Raw genomic sequence first — 11,803 nt, 5'->3', positions numbered from 1 at the left:
TTGCTCGCAACGGGGCAGGGATGGACGTGACCAGCACGGAGTCGACCATCGGCGAGGGCGCGGAGGCGAACCGGTTGCCGACGCTGCCGCCGCCAGAGCCCAAGTCCGCGAGCAACTGAGAGGAGGAGGAGCATGGGTCGGAGGAGGATGCGAGCATGGAGAAGTGAAGTGGCGGACGCTTGGGTCCTACGTCCTGCGGCGGCTCTGGATCGGGGTCGACCGAGGTGGGTAGGGGACGCTTGGGTCCGTCGTCTCGGCATCGGGCGAGGCGGAGGAACTTTTGGAAGGGGATCGGGAGGCGAACGGAGAAGGGATCGGGAGACGGGAGGCGAGAAAGATAGCAAAGTGTCGAACCGTTTTTGTTTTTCACTTGGCAAAATGGTTTGTAAATCGGTTATGCTCCACGTTTTGCAATTTCCGGAATCTTCAAAGGAGATGGTTCAAGTCTGACAGAAAATTAGACCAGCTTTTCAAATCTAGCTTCGCGGTGGAGCTCCGAGAAGCTGAAAGCTGGAAGAGTTCCGAACACACCCCTAGTCATCTCTCGTCGCCCACTCGCCTGGGTGTCGGAGGCCGGAAGCGCCGCAGCGGCAAGCCGGCGGTTGCGGTCCAAATTTCAGAAATCAAAATGGGTCCGATAACACATCATTTTTCTCTTGTGCAAGTTTTGTCTAGCCCTAAGGCATAATGTTTTGTTTGATACATCTTTGAACCTTGATTGATCTAGGTCATAAAATGAGATTTTAGAAAAGAAATCAATTAATCAAATGTTTTGATCGTGTCCATATTTCTGATACTGTCCATCATTTATGTTTTGATCGTGTTGTCGTATCTATTTTCCCGCCCAATCAAACACAAATCAGGCCTCAACACAATACACAAGCCTATTTGGCACCTCGGTCTGCTAAAAAAAATCTAGCCCACTTCGGCAACCCCCTCACGGACGGCGGCGGCGGCCACGTCGGCGGCGCGATGGAGCTCTCGGCCGCGTTCGAGGAGCGCGTCCGGCAGATGGAGGACGCCCGCAACCACCGCCTCTCCCTTCTCCAAGTCTCTCCTCTGCTCTCATCATCCACCTCCTCCCCGCTTCTTCCAAACCCTAAAGCCCCTACATCACCACGGCGCCTCCTCAGTCCTCACCTTGTCCAGTCGTACCGCAGGCCGAGAAGGAGATCCAGGCCGCCAAGTCCCGCCTCCTCGGCGCAAAGGTCGCCACCGCCCGCCGCCTCGAGCATCGCCGCCTCCTCCTCGAGCGCCGCGCCGCTGACCTCGCTTCCCGAACTCTAGCCGCTCGCGCCGTCATCGACGCCACTCATGCTCGCCGCCTCGTCGTCGCCCGTGACCTCAGGCAAGCAATTTGTCCCTCCCTCCCACAGTCCCGCTCCCCACCCAAATTTACTGAAAATCCAGTTCACTGTGTTTGAATGGGCATTTCACACGCAGCTTGGTGAGGGCCGAGATCGAGGAGGCAGAGCGGAAGGAGGAGGACTGGGACCGCTTCTACGAGTCCAAAAGGAAGGAGATGCAGCAATTCCAGGCAATGTCGCAGCAATTCGAGGTGGAGGCTAGTAAGGAAGTGCAGATGCTGAAGGATATGGTATCTCAAGTAAGGTCCCCAGTACTTGGTATTAATAAACAATGAGCTTATTGTAGCTAGCACCTAGCTTATTTAGTCTAATGTCACTTGTACTGATGGCGAAGCATTTGGGTGGATCTGATAAATTATTAACTCCGTTCACAGTGCCATGTTCATATGGCAGGGGGGTTAATAGGTCTTGGTCACTCGCTAGCAGGTTATAATGTGGACATTGCTCTTTTCTCGGTCTGCCCCATGGACCACAGGAAAGGCTTGAAGCTATCTTCCCAGAAAATGGTCCGTTTGACTGTAATCCTGTTGTACACACCGAAGCAGGCGATAAATTTCGGTCATTGTTGCCTGCTGAGAAAAGTTTGAACTTAAGCTCGCAATCATCTGTCCTGACATTTGTAACTTCACTTTAAATGGCACACGTTGGTAAAGGTTGTTTTGCAATTTGGCCTGTTGCTTACAATATATATCAACATTTAACAAGAAATGTCGTGTGGTGCCAAAATGGTTGGTGTTGCAATCTGTTTTAATGCACTTCTAAACTATGTCAAACAGAGAACTGCTGATCACAAGTTTGGGACATATTCGGTGCACGAAGGACCATGGTTCAATCTCCGTGCAAATCAACTGAAAGTTGTGTAAAATTCTGGGGGGAAATGTGCATATACTTCTAGACTTTGTATAGTTCTTAAATTTCTAGTTCAAATAGGACAAATATGAGGAGTAACAAAAAAGAGAAATTCTGACAATTTTCAAGAATTCCCATATCAGAATTTTCAACTTTTGCACCTAACTACCTAAGTACATCGTATTTCATCTCGAAATTCTAAATGCGAGTTGAGTATGTTTAGAAGTTTATGTACATTTTTTTCAGAATTCTTTGCAACTTTATGGAGCGGATTGCACGGAAAAGGTGGATTGCACCTGATACATCACCAAGAACTTTTTTGCGGTGTTATATTTGTAACAAAGAACCATTCCAGCTGGATAAACTTGGGAACAATGTTCTTGACTTTTATTGATCCAGCAGAGAAGAAAACTTTCATGGAAGCCGTGTTAAGGTTTTATGACCCTCTTGCATCATGGTCAATTCTTTTTCTTACCTAGCTAGTAGAGCTTCCAGTGAATCCTTTTGCATCATGGTCAATTTTCTCTTCTCAACCAGTGGTTGTTTTACAGGCCAATGTTGAAAAAACAATACATGGGGAGTCATGGACCACTGTCTGCACATAACTTCACAAGCATCCAAATGGCATTAATCTTAATTAAAAAAGACAACCTGTTGTTTTTTATTTGAATTCCAGCCTTATTTTAATACATTATTAACTGGTCCATTTTCTATGGTTTGGAACACTATGATTCAATGATATACTATTTCTCGATCTGCTGATCTGGAACAACCAATAGAAACCATTGCTGAAGATCCCATCAGGCATTCACAGCTAAATTACTACCAGTAGACTCTGTGAATCCATATATGACTAAATTACTACTACCTTCTGATGTTGTGAATTCATATCTGATTGACAATTTGACTCACACCAACTACTTTCACTGTTGCAGCTGCAATCAACCCTGCAAGAGCATCAGAGCAGTGGGATGTACTCGAACGACGCAGATATTGCCGCCGCAGAAGCCAGGAAGTCTGATCTCACGTCCAAGAAGGCAAAGCTGGATGAGAGCCTGGCTTCAGCCCGCCAGTTCAGAGCACTGCTGCAGAAGCAGCTTCAGAAGGCTTTCGCGTCACAGGTTGGGGATCAGAAAGCAACACAAAACTGACCATCTGAAGCTCAGGTAGACCAGAATGCTACGAACAAAGCGAGGACACCTTCGTTGGCTGCTAGCTTGATCGCTCCCCTCCATTTCATGCATCGGCTGCACAGAAGAAAATTGAAATCTATCCGGTAAGATACAAAGAGCCGTATCTAAGAAGCTCTGCTAATTTCCCAGATTCAATATTTGACACTCACTTTGTCAGTAACATGTGGGTCCGGATCCCCTGGACACGTGATGTAATCCAGAACCGTCAAATATCCCAGTGGCAAATACGGAATTTACCTTTGTTTTCTCTTGTGTCGTATTGGGTTTATACTTTATACTCTTGTCACTCTATTTTTCTTTTTCGATCTTATCATTCAGTTTTTCCCAGGCATATATACTCACCACATATGCAGCAAGATGTCAAGATCGCTTGTACACCTTCCGTCCCAATATATGAGGCACGCACACATCCCAAGATTACAAATTTAACTAGCAAAATATGAATTATATTTCATAAAAATATATCATTAGATTCATAATCAAATGAACTTTCTAATGATATGCTTTTTACGTCATATAATTTATATTTTGATAGTTAAATCAAAAATCTTGAGATGCGTGCGTGCCCCATATATTGGGATGGAGGGAGTAAGGCATCAGGATGCCCTTTTGCAAATAGCTTCCTCTCCTGACGCTGCAAAGTGTGGGGTTTATTCTCTCGTGAATGGTAGGCCTGGTTTTCTCATTATGTGCTGCTTGGAATAGACGCTTTAGGCTTTAGGGTAACTACTCGGCACTACTCATGCACTTGTACCATTGGTTACATGCTGCACATGAGGGCCTCTCGTTCAATGGGGGTCGACACGGGTGCGCTCAGACAGCTTGCACTGAGCTCCTAGGTAATCGCTCAAAAATGACATTGAAAAGTTTAAATTTTTGGCGACTGAACAAAACATACACCAAGGTCTCCAGCCACTAGGATTTCAGGTAAAATTCGATAGACACATCAAATAATTAAAACGACAAAATCAACCGTGAATAGTGTGGAAATTAGACAAATAGTGCTCATGTGCTATCTATAGATTATTTTGTCTTCCTTCGTTGATATTGAATTATTGATGTGTCTGATCGGATTTGGAGTAGAAATGTGGCATGATTGGTGCATGTTGTGTCAATGTTGTAATAAAGACTTTCTTTATCAGTGTTTGGGTGACGAATTAGTGATCTAATGCACCTAATTAAACCACTAAGTCCATATAGACATTGTTTGTGTTGCCATTTACGAGTTGAAATGTAAATCACCTACGATGAAATGTGAATGTGTTCAATAAGTAAACATTGTCTATGTTGCCAAATGCAGACATACAGGAAAGCACATACATATGTTTAATATTTGTATAAAACAATAGAACAAAGCTAGGTATTTCTTCCATTACACAAAACACCTCATATATTTATTTTAATACATCTTACTTTTCTGTTGGCTCCCGCACCCATTTATTCTTATCCAATATTCGGGGGGCAACATGGTGACCCTCAGGGTACTCGTTGACCCTCCTTAGTTCAAACAAATGAACTAGTTTTTCAAAAAGTTGTGTCATTTTGAAATTTTAGTTCATTTGGTTGAACTAAAGAGGATCAATGGGTATCCTGAGGGTCACAATTTTGCAGGTCTATCCAATATGAGTCGTCAACACTAAAAACGAGATGTGCTTGGTACAAGTGCACGAGTCTATGTGAGATGTTTTATGGAATGGAGAGAGTACTCGGTATTAATAATACCATGAAAAGTTATTAAATAAAATACCATGAAAAGTACAACTAGAAATATCAAGAGAATACCAAACGTGACCACTCTTTCACCACAAGGCACACATATGACTATCTATTAATAAACAAGCAAATCCATTGTTGTGAAAAATCTACATACTGATCATTTTTCTAAGAGCAACACAAACGCACACACATGCACATACTATCTATCATGCATTTCAACTCTAACTGACGGGCAACTACCCATAGACACAAAAAATCAAAATGCCACATAACTTGAACACTCTTTCACTAGCAATGCTTATAGATAGACAACCATCTAGACAAGGCTTGCATCTAGAACACATGAGATCATAAAAGATCTTGCAGTTTAGAATACCCATTGTTTATATAACATGCACATTGACCAAATAGATCAATAATTCACCATGCACATCTCTGATCGAGCAAAGTAACACGCAAACACAATATATCGCTGACAATAAGCGCATAGAACCTTCCTGCATACTCCCAAATGAGCAAAGAAAACACGAGACCATAAGACGTCTAAATTTAGATTTACTGGACACTCTACCGCAAACAAAATGCACCACATACGACAATGTTGATAACCCATTCTAGTCATCTCCACCGAAGCACACCGAAAGCATATAGGTCACTCTATCACTAGCAACTAATACACACCACCATCCACACAAGACATTTATAGCCCAGCGAAAACGGACAGATACGATATGCATAAGCAATAAAAATGCACCTCTCCTTTTTTAATCTCGCAAGACACGCATTCAACCACCCACTTGACCGTGACGTGCATCGTGACACGCGTACATCCACCGCAGGACCCGTGACGTGCAACGTGACACGCGTACAACCATCCGCACCGCTTGCGACGTGTACTTTGACATGCGTACAAACATCCGCACCGCTCATGACGTGCACGGTGATGAGTTCTTTAACATTTCGGCAATGATATTACCCAAGCAAAAATAATAAACAGAAAGTTAATGAACGCCAAGGAAAGCACCCCCGGCCCTCGGGTATTTAAACCAACGGCACCAGAGCAAACAGGCCACGCAGACACACACACATCAGAGACCCCAGCAAACAGATGCAGTCATCACTTCCATGGCTCCCACGCTAGGCGCTAGGTAGGCTCAGCCGCGGAGCCGCCCCCTCCTCCATTGCACAACCGCGGCTCTGGCACCGAGGTTATTATAGCGACCGGCTGCAGAAGTTACAGAGCTCGCAGTATCTCTTGGCAGCAGCGGCAGCGGCAGCGGCAGAGAAGCCGAAGCTTTGTTTGCTGCGTTGTGTGTTGTGTCGCGTGCGTCCCTTCTCTTTTGCTTCCTTTCCTTTCTTCTCCCACCCCGAGGGGAAATAACATTTTTTTTTTGAAAACAGAGTAATCCCCCCTCGCCTAGCCTCCGCCTTTCCCTCTCCCAAGCCCCGCAACATCGCGTACGCGTGGGTATACCGTATGTATCTACAGTGAGGCGGCGTGTCTGGGGGTACCGCGGTGCGGAGGCAAGGGTTTCGTCTCCGGCGGCGGCGGCGGGCGGCGGAGGCAGAGTAGGAGGAGGAGGAGGTAGATCTGGGAGGGATGGGAAACAGGATAGGAGGAAGAAGGAAGGCGGGGGTGGAGGAGCGGTACACGAGGCCGCAGGGGCTGTACGAGCACAGGGACATCGACCAGAAGAAGCTGCGCAAGCTGATCCTCGAGGCCAAGCTCGCGCCCTGCTACCCGGGCGCCGACGACGCCGCGGGGGGCGACCTGGAGGAGTGCCCCATCTGCTTTCTGGTAACAGATCTCTTTCCCCTCCCTTGTTCGTCCCTAACCTGCAAATTTAGCTGTTGGTTGTTGCTTGCGTGTGCCGCGTGCGGTGGCTTGGCATGCCACTGGGACGGAATGTTTGCTGCGTCACTGCGTATTGATTAGGTCGGTTACTTGTTGCATTTTTTCCAACTGCGGAGTGCCGTTGGCGTGAGCCCGTCTGGGAGGTCCATGAGTATTCACGTGATTCTAGTTAATGCCTTCTAATCAATGTCTTGGAAGCTCTCAGGAGCTCAATTTCACTCAGCCTAGGTACATACTGTGGATTGATTGTATTTTTCTTCAATTAGTGTAATTTGCAATCATTTTTCGCAAAATGTAGTAGCACTCGCAGTATATGCCTGTGTTTGCAGCTCCCTCTCAGCTAGTGACATCACAGGGAATGTGGTATGTACACATTGTCCATAATGTGCTTCTGTGTTACCCTGAGATTGTTATTTCATCACTTGTTATGGGAGAATTCTATGCATCTATTTTCCATATCTCGATAATTGCCATTCTAGGAAGGTTTGGATGGTTGTAACAAAGTCCTATAGAAACATTGTATATATTGATTAAGAACCCTGTATCAAAATAAATGTCATTCAGGCAATTGGACTTCAATGTGATATTCTGACCATCACTTTGTTTGAAACTTTGTTGTTTTAATAAACACAATTATATATCATAAATGTATATTTCCATGATGGATCTATTAGGATCAATTTGATGTTGTCAATGTCGGTAATTTTCTCTGCATTGACAGGATGTTTGTCTGACACAGATTCTAAATAACATGCACTTTTACACTGAGGGAGTATATTCTAATCCTATAGGTCATGGAAGTACTGCTGTCATGCATCTGTTCATTCCCTGAAATGTAGTGCTTTTTTGTGCTACTATGGTGGGATACCTTTGATTCGAAATCGCATAGGCTCTAGAGAGGTGACATGGTGGATGTGTTCCTTATGATGAATGTTTTGCTGCTCCCCAGAACTAGGATTGAGAATCTTCATGCCATTCTAGTGTGCTTGATTTGGTTGCGCAAAGAGATCATGTCTGATTCTTGTGAATGGTTTAGTTGTCTCATTCCAGGATTATTTGGATAGTTCTATCTTGTTTATGAAATAACTGGAAATGGTGCTGATTTTTATTGGATTATGTGGCACTAAAGTAGATGTCTTGAATGCTATTGAAGTTGGGATGGTGTTGCAATTAATTTTACTAAATTAAAATGTTACTTTAGTCCTGTTGTGTTGTATCATTAGCTCAAAATTTCTTGATGAATTCATTTAAAGATGGACATTGTATTCTAGGAGTTCATGTTATTTAGCACTTCTTTCATTTCTCGTGTTTTTAACTAAGGTTCGGCTAATTCTGGCAACCATTTCGTGTTTTGTCATGTCCTAAAATGCATCTTTTCCCTTATTGTAGTACTACCCAAGCCTTAACCGATCAAAATGCTGCTCGAAAGGGATATGTACAGGTAATACATCTGACCTACTGACTACTTCCTCCGTTCCTAAATACTTGTCGCTGTTTTAGGGACTTGTTGCTGTTTTAGGGCAAACTTACACTAAAACAACGACAAGTATTTAGGAACGGAGGGAGTACTACCCAACGATTTTGTGTTACTTGTTAGGTGCAAATATTCTTACATGTCAGGTTTGGTATTTTTGCAGAGTGCTTTCTTCAAATGAAACCCACTCATACTGCTCGGCCTACACAGTATCCTTGTACCATCTCTGCTCTTATTTCATATATCCTCTGTAGTGGTAATATATAGTCCTTGTCATGATAAATTGATAATACTTAACCAATAAAGATGCCCATTCTGCAAAACTCCGAACTATGCTGTGGAGTATCGTGGTGTGAAGACAAAGGAGGAAAGGAGTATTGAACAATTAGTAAGTCTTATGCCTAATATGTTCCTTTTGTTGTTGATATATTGCCAGTGTTTATTTACAGAAGTCAAATGCATTTACTTTATCTCGTGTAAACTTGTTACAGGAAGAACAGAAAGTCATAGAAGCACAGATGAGGATGCGCCAGCAAGCACTTCAAGACGAAGAGGATAAGATGAAAAGAAAACAGAGCAGGTGCTCTTCTAGTAGAACAATCGCTCCAACAACAGAAGTGGAGTACCGAGATATTTGCAGCACATCCTATTCAGGTATGCACTTAGTGCTACCAAAACACTCTTAGTGATGTTAGTTTTTTCTGCAGCTTAATCTGATAACTTACAATATATTGTGCCCGTTGCAGTGCCATCATACCAATGTACTGAGCAAGAAGCTGAATGTTGTTCATCTGAGCCTTCATGCTCTGCCCAATCAAACATGCGGCCTGTCCATTCTAGGCATAATCGGTATGTTATTATGTTTCATTTTCTATATTTCATAGAAAATATGAAGCATCAAACTTTATGAAGTTCTTTTTCTAGATGATTTCAATTTTTCATTTTAACAAGAAAAATACGCTGTTCTGAAGGGAACACATAGCACATCAAATGACAACTGTTAACATAGGAGCATCTGAAGTGGCAGATAATAGCCACTGGATTAAATGTAGATAGCAATGACCAACCAACGTATTAATATAGTTGGCAGAAACCAACCACTAAGAGCCACTGGCCTTTCTGTAAAGACCCTGAACATGATCGAAATCACCTCTTGGCCTCTTGTTGTGTCAGTTGGTGAAAACTACCGAATGGTAACGGGGAGAAGTTTTTTTCTTTAGGCTACACATTAGTAAAGGACGGCGTCTGTTTGGTTCAGATACGCACATCACTGCTAAATGAGGTGCCTTTTTTATTCTACTGCTAGTGCAGAAACAGTATGCTAGAGGGATATTTGGGCCAGAATGGAGTTGAGGTTCCTAAGAGTATTTAACCTATATAAAAGATCTCAATCAGCCATTGAATCTTCCTTTTCACTTATTGTAATCCTTATTCTTTTACTGGTAATTAGTCTATAGTCTTGCTTGGGAGGGTCCCAGTTCCAGCATAAAGCTGCAAAATCTTAAGCTTTACCAGACAGGGTATAACTGTATGAGTATGACTGGAGGGAGTTCTTGAAGAAGATCAATCCCTTTTAATATTGAAACCCTAAAACTTCTCCCGGAATTATCTTGGGAACCAGCTTTTGGAAAAAGTAAACAAAGTAATGAATATTCCAACACAAAAAGGTCTCAATCTCTTGGTTGCACATCGACAATTTATTGTACTCCATGCTGTAGATATTAAAGAAGGCTTCTGATGTTCTGCGTATTATGTTCTGCTTACAGTGATGATAACATTGGCATGAATATAGAGGAAATGATGGTCATGGAAGCAATTTGGCGCTCCATTCAGGTAAACTAAAGCCTTTTCATGTCTCCTGAATGAACATTATTAAGAGTGGATCCATAAAAAAGAATTGATAGAAAAATAATCTAAACTTTCATATGACCTGGTTTCTTAAGCATCGTCTCACCTTCCCACTGACCATGAAAGTTTTGATTTTAAATTGCTTTGAATTGATAAAGAGACTTAGTTTTTCTTACAGGACATGGTTATTACATTATAGAACTTCTGTTGATATGGAGTTTTTCTTTTAGACTGGATATCAATTCGCAATTTAAAAGTTGTGTCAAATTCTTTGAATCTTCTCTTTTGAATTTCACACTCCTACTACAATAGACTGTACACTGGTTTGGAAAATTCATGGATCATCTTGTACAGAAAAATTAGCATGCATATCATCTAACATCTAATATGTTCACATTTTCTATCATAGCAGGAGCAGGGAAGCATGGGAAATCCTGTTTGTGGTAACTTTATGCCTGTAATCGAACCACCCTCGCGTGAACGGCAGGCGTTTGTTCCAGCTCCTCTAGAAATTCCCCATCCTGGTGGATTTTCTTGTGCTGTTGCTTCTATGGCTGAACACCAGCCACCAAGCATGGATTTCTCTTACATGGCTGGCAATAGTGCGTTCCCAGTCTTTGACATGTTCCGCCGACAGTGCAACATTTCTGGCGGAAGCATGTGTGCTGTGGATAGTTCACCAGATAGCTGGAGCGGGATACCACCAAGTTGCAGCAGGGAAATGATAAGAGAGGAAGGAGAGTGCTCAACTGACCACTGGTCGGAGGGTGCAGAAGCTGGAACAAGCTATGCTGGCTCAGACATCGTGGCAGATGCGGGGACTATGCAACAGTTGCCTTTTGCTGAAAATTACAATATGGCTCCAAGCCACTTCCGTCCAGAGAGCATTGAAGAGCAAATGATGTATTCCATGACTGTTTCTTTAGCAGAAGCTCATGGTAGAACGCACTCGCAAGGGTTGGCATGGTTGTGACTCAGTGATTTTGATGCCTCCTGCCTTTCCCTCTGCGCTGCTGCTGTTCTGCTCCTTTTTGCCACCCGTTGTTCGGCCGTTTTGTTTCTCCTTTTCGCATCTGTTGCTTGATGGTTTGATATAGTCACCGCTATAGCTCTCTATTGCCATTGCTTATATGTATGTAAAATGGAATATGAGGAAGAAATAGAAAAGAAAATGGGTCACAGTTCTTATGCTGGTAGGAAGGATGTTTTCAGATTGATCAGGCATATAGAGCTTGCGAGTAGCAACTGTGTAACCGGGGACGGAGGTGATGTGCTTGTTAGTACCCTCGTCTTCATGTGCACGATGCCACCTTCTCGGGTTCTGTCATTCTTGTGTGGTGTACCAGCTGATTGACAAAATCTTTCTGCGTGTGTTCCTGACTTCAGTTTTAGGCACTCACTGGGACTAGGTTTCTTTCCACAGTGATTTCGTTTGCCCCTGTTCTTTCGTACTATGGAACTTATCGAAAAACTCACTTTTTCTAAATATACCTAGCATTAC

General features: G+C 43.3%; 2 protein-coding genes across 4 annotated transcripts; both read left to right on the top strand.

The window, feature by feature from the left end:
• Positions 1–339: 339 nt before the first annotated feature.
• On the top strand, positions 340–3,661 carry LOC100832558. Of its 2 annotated transcripts, XM_010235789.3 has the most exons (5): positions 340–1,050; positions 1,161–1,348; positions 1,444–1,606; positions 2,463–2,501; positions 3,152–3,657. In XM_010235789.3, exons 1-5 carry the CDS (start codon positions 973–975, stop codon positions 3,365–3,367), a joined length of 684 nt encoding a protein of 227 aa, XP_010234091.1. In that variant the 5' UTR covers positions 340–972; the 3' UTR covers positions 3,368–3,657. The 2 variants fall into 2 exon arrangements, with proteins under 2 accessions (XP_010234091.1, XP_010234092.1); XM_010235790.3 differs by lacking the exon at positions 2,463–2,501 and having other exon boundaries at positions 753–1,050; positions 3,152–3,661.
• A 2,541-nt stretch (positions 3,662–6,202) lies between these two features.
• LOC100842868 lies at positions 6,203–11,589 on the top strand. Of its 2 annotated transcripts, none has more exons than XM_010235788.3 (9): positions 6,203–6,449; positions 6,527–6,923; positions 8,370–8,421; positions 8,618–8,663; positions 8,761–8,842; positions 8,946–9,108; positions 9,201–9,303; positions 10,221–10,287; positions 10,715–11,589. In XM_010235788.3, exons 2-9 carry the CDS (start codon positions 6,726–6,728, stop codon positions 11,273–11,275), a joined length of 1,272 nt encoding a protein of 423 aa, XP_010234090.1. In that variant the 5' UTR covers positions 6,203–6,449; positions 6,527–6,725; the 3' UTR covers positions 11,276–11,589. The 2 variants fall into 2 exon arrangements, with proteins under 2 accessions (XP_010234090.1, XP_014755506.1); XM_014900020.2 differs by having other exon boundaries at positions 10,712–11,589.
• Positions 11,590–11,803: the final 214 nt, after the last annotated feature.

The sequence above is a fragment of the Brachypodium distachyon genome, chromosome 3 (assembly GCF_000005505.3).
Source record: "Brachypodium distachyon strain Bd21 chromosome 3, Brachypodium_distachyon_v3.0, whole genome shotgun sequence".
Lineage (NCBI taxonomy): Eukaryota > Viridiplantae > Streptophyta > Magnoliopsida > Poales > Poaceae > Brachypodium > Brachypodium distachyon.
Note: the sequence above shows the minus strand (reverse complement) of the source record. Positions and strands in the feature narration are given on the sequence as shown.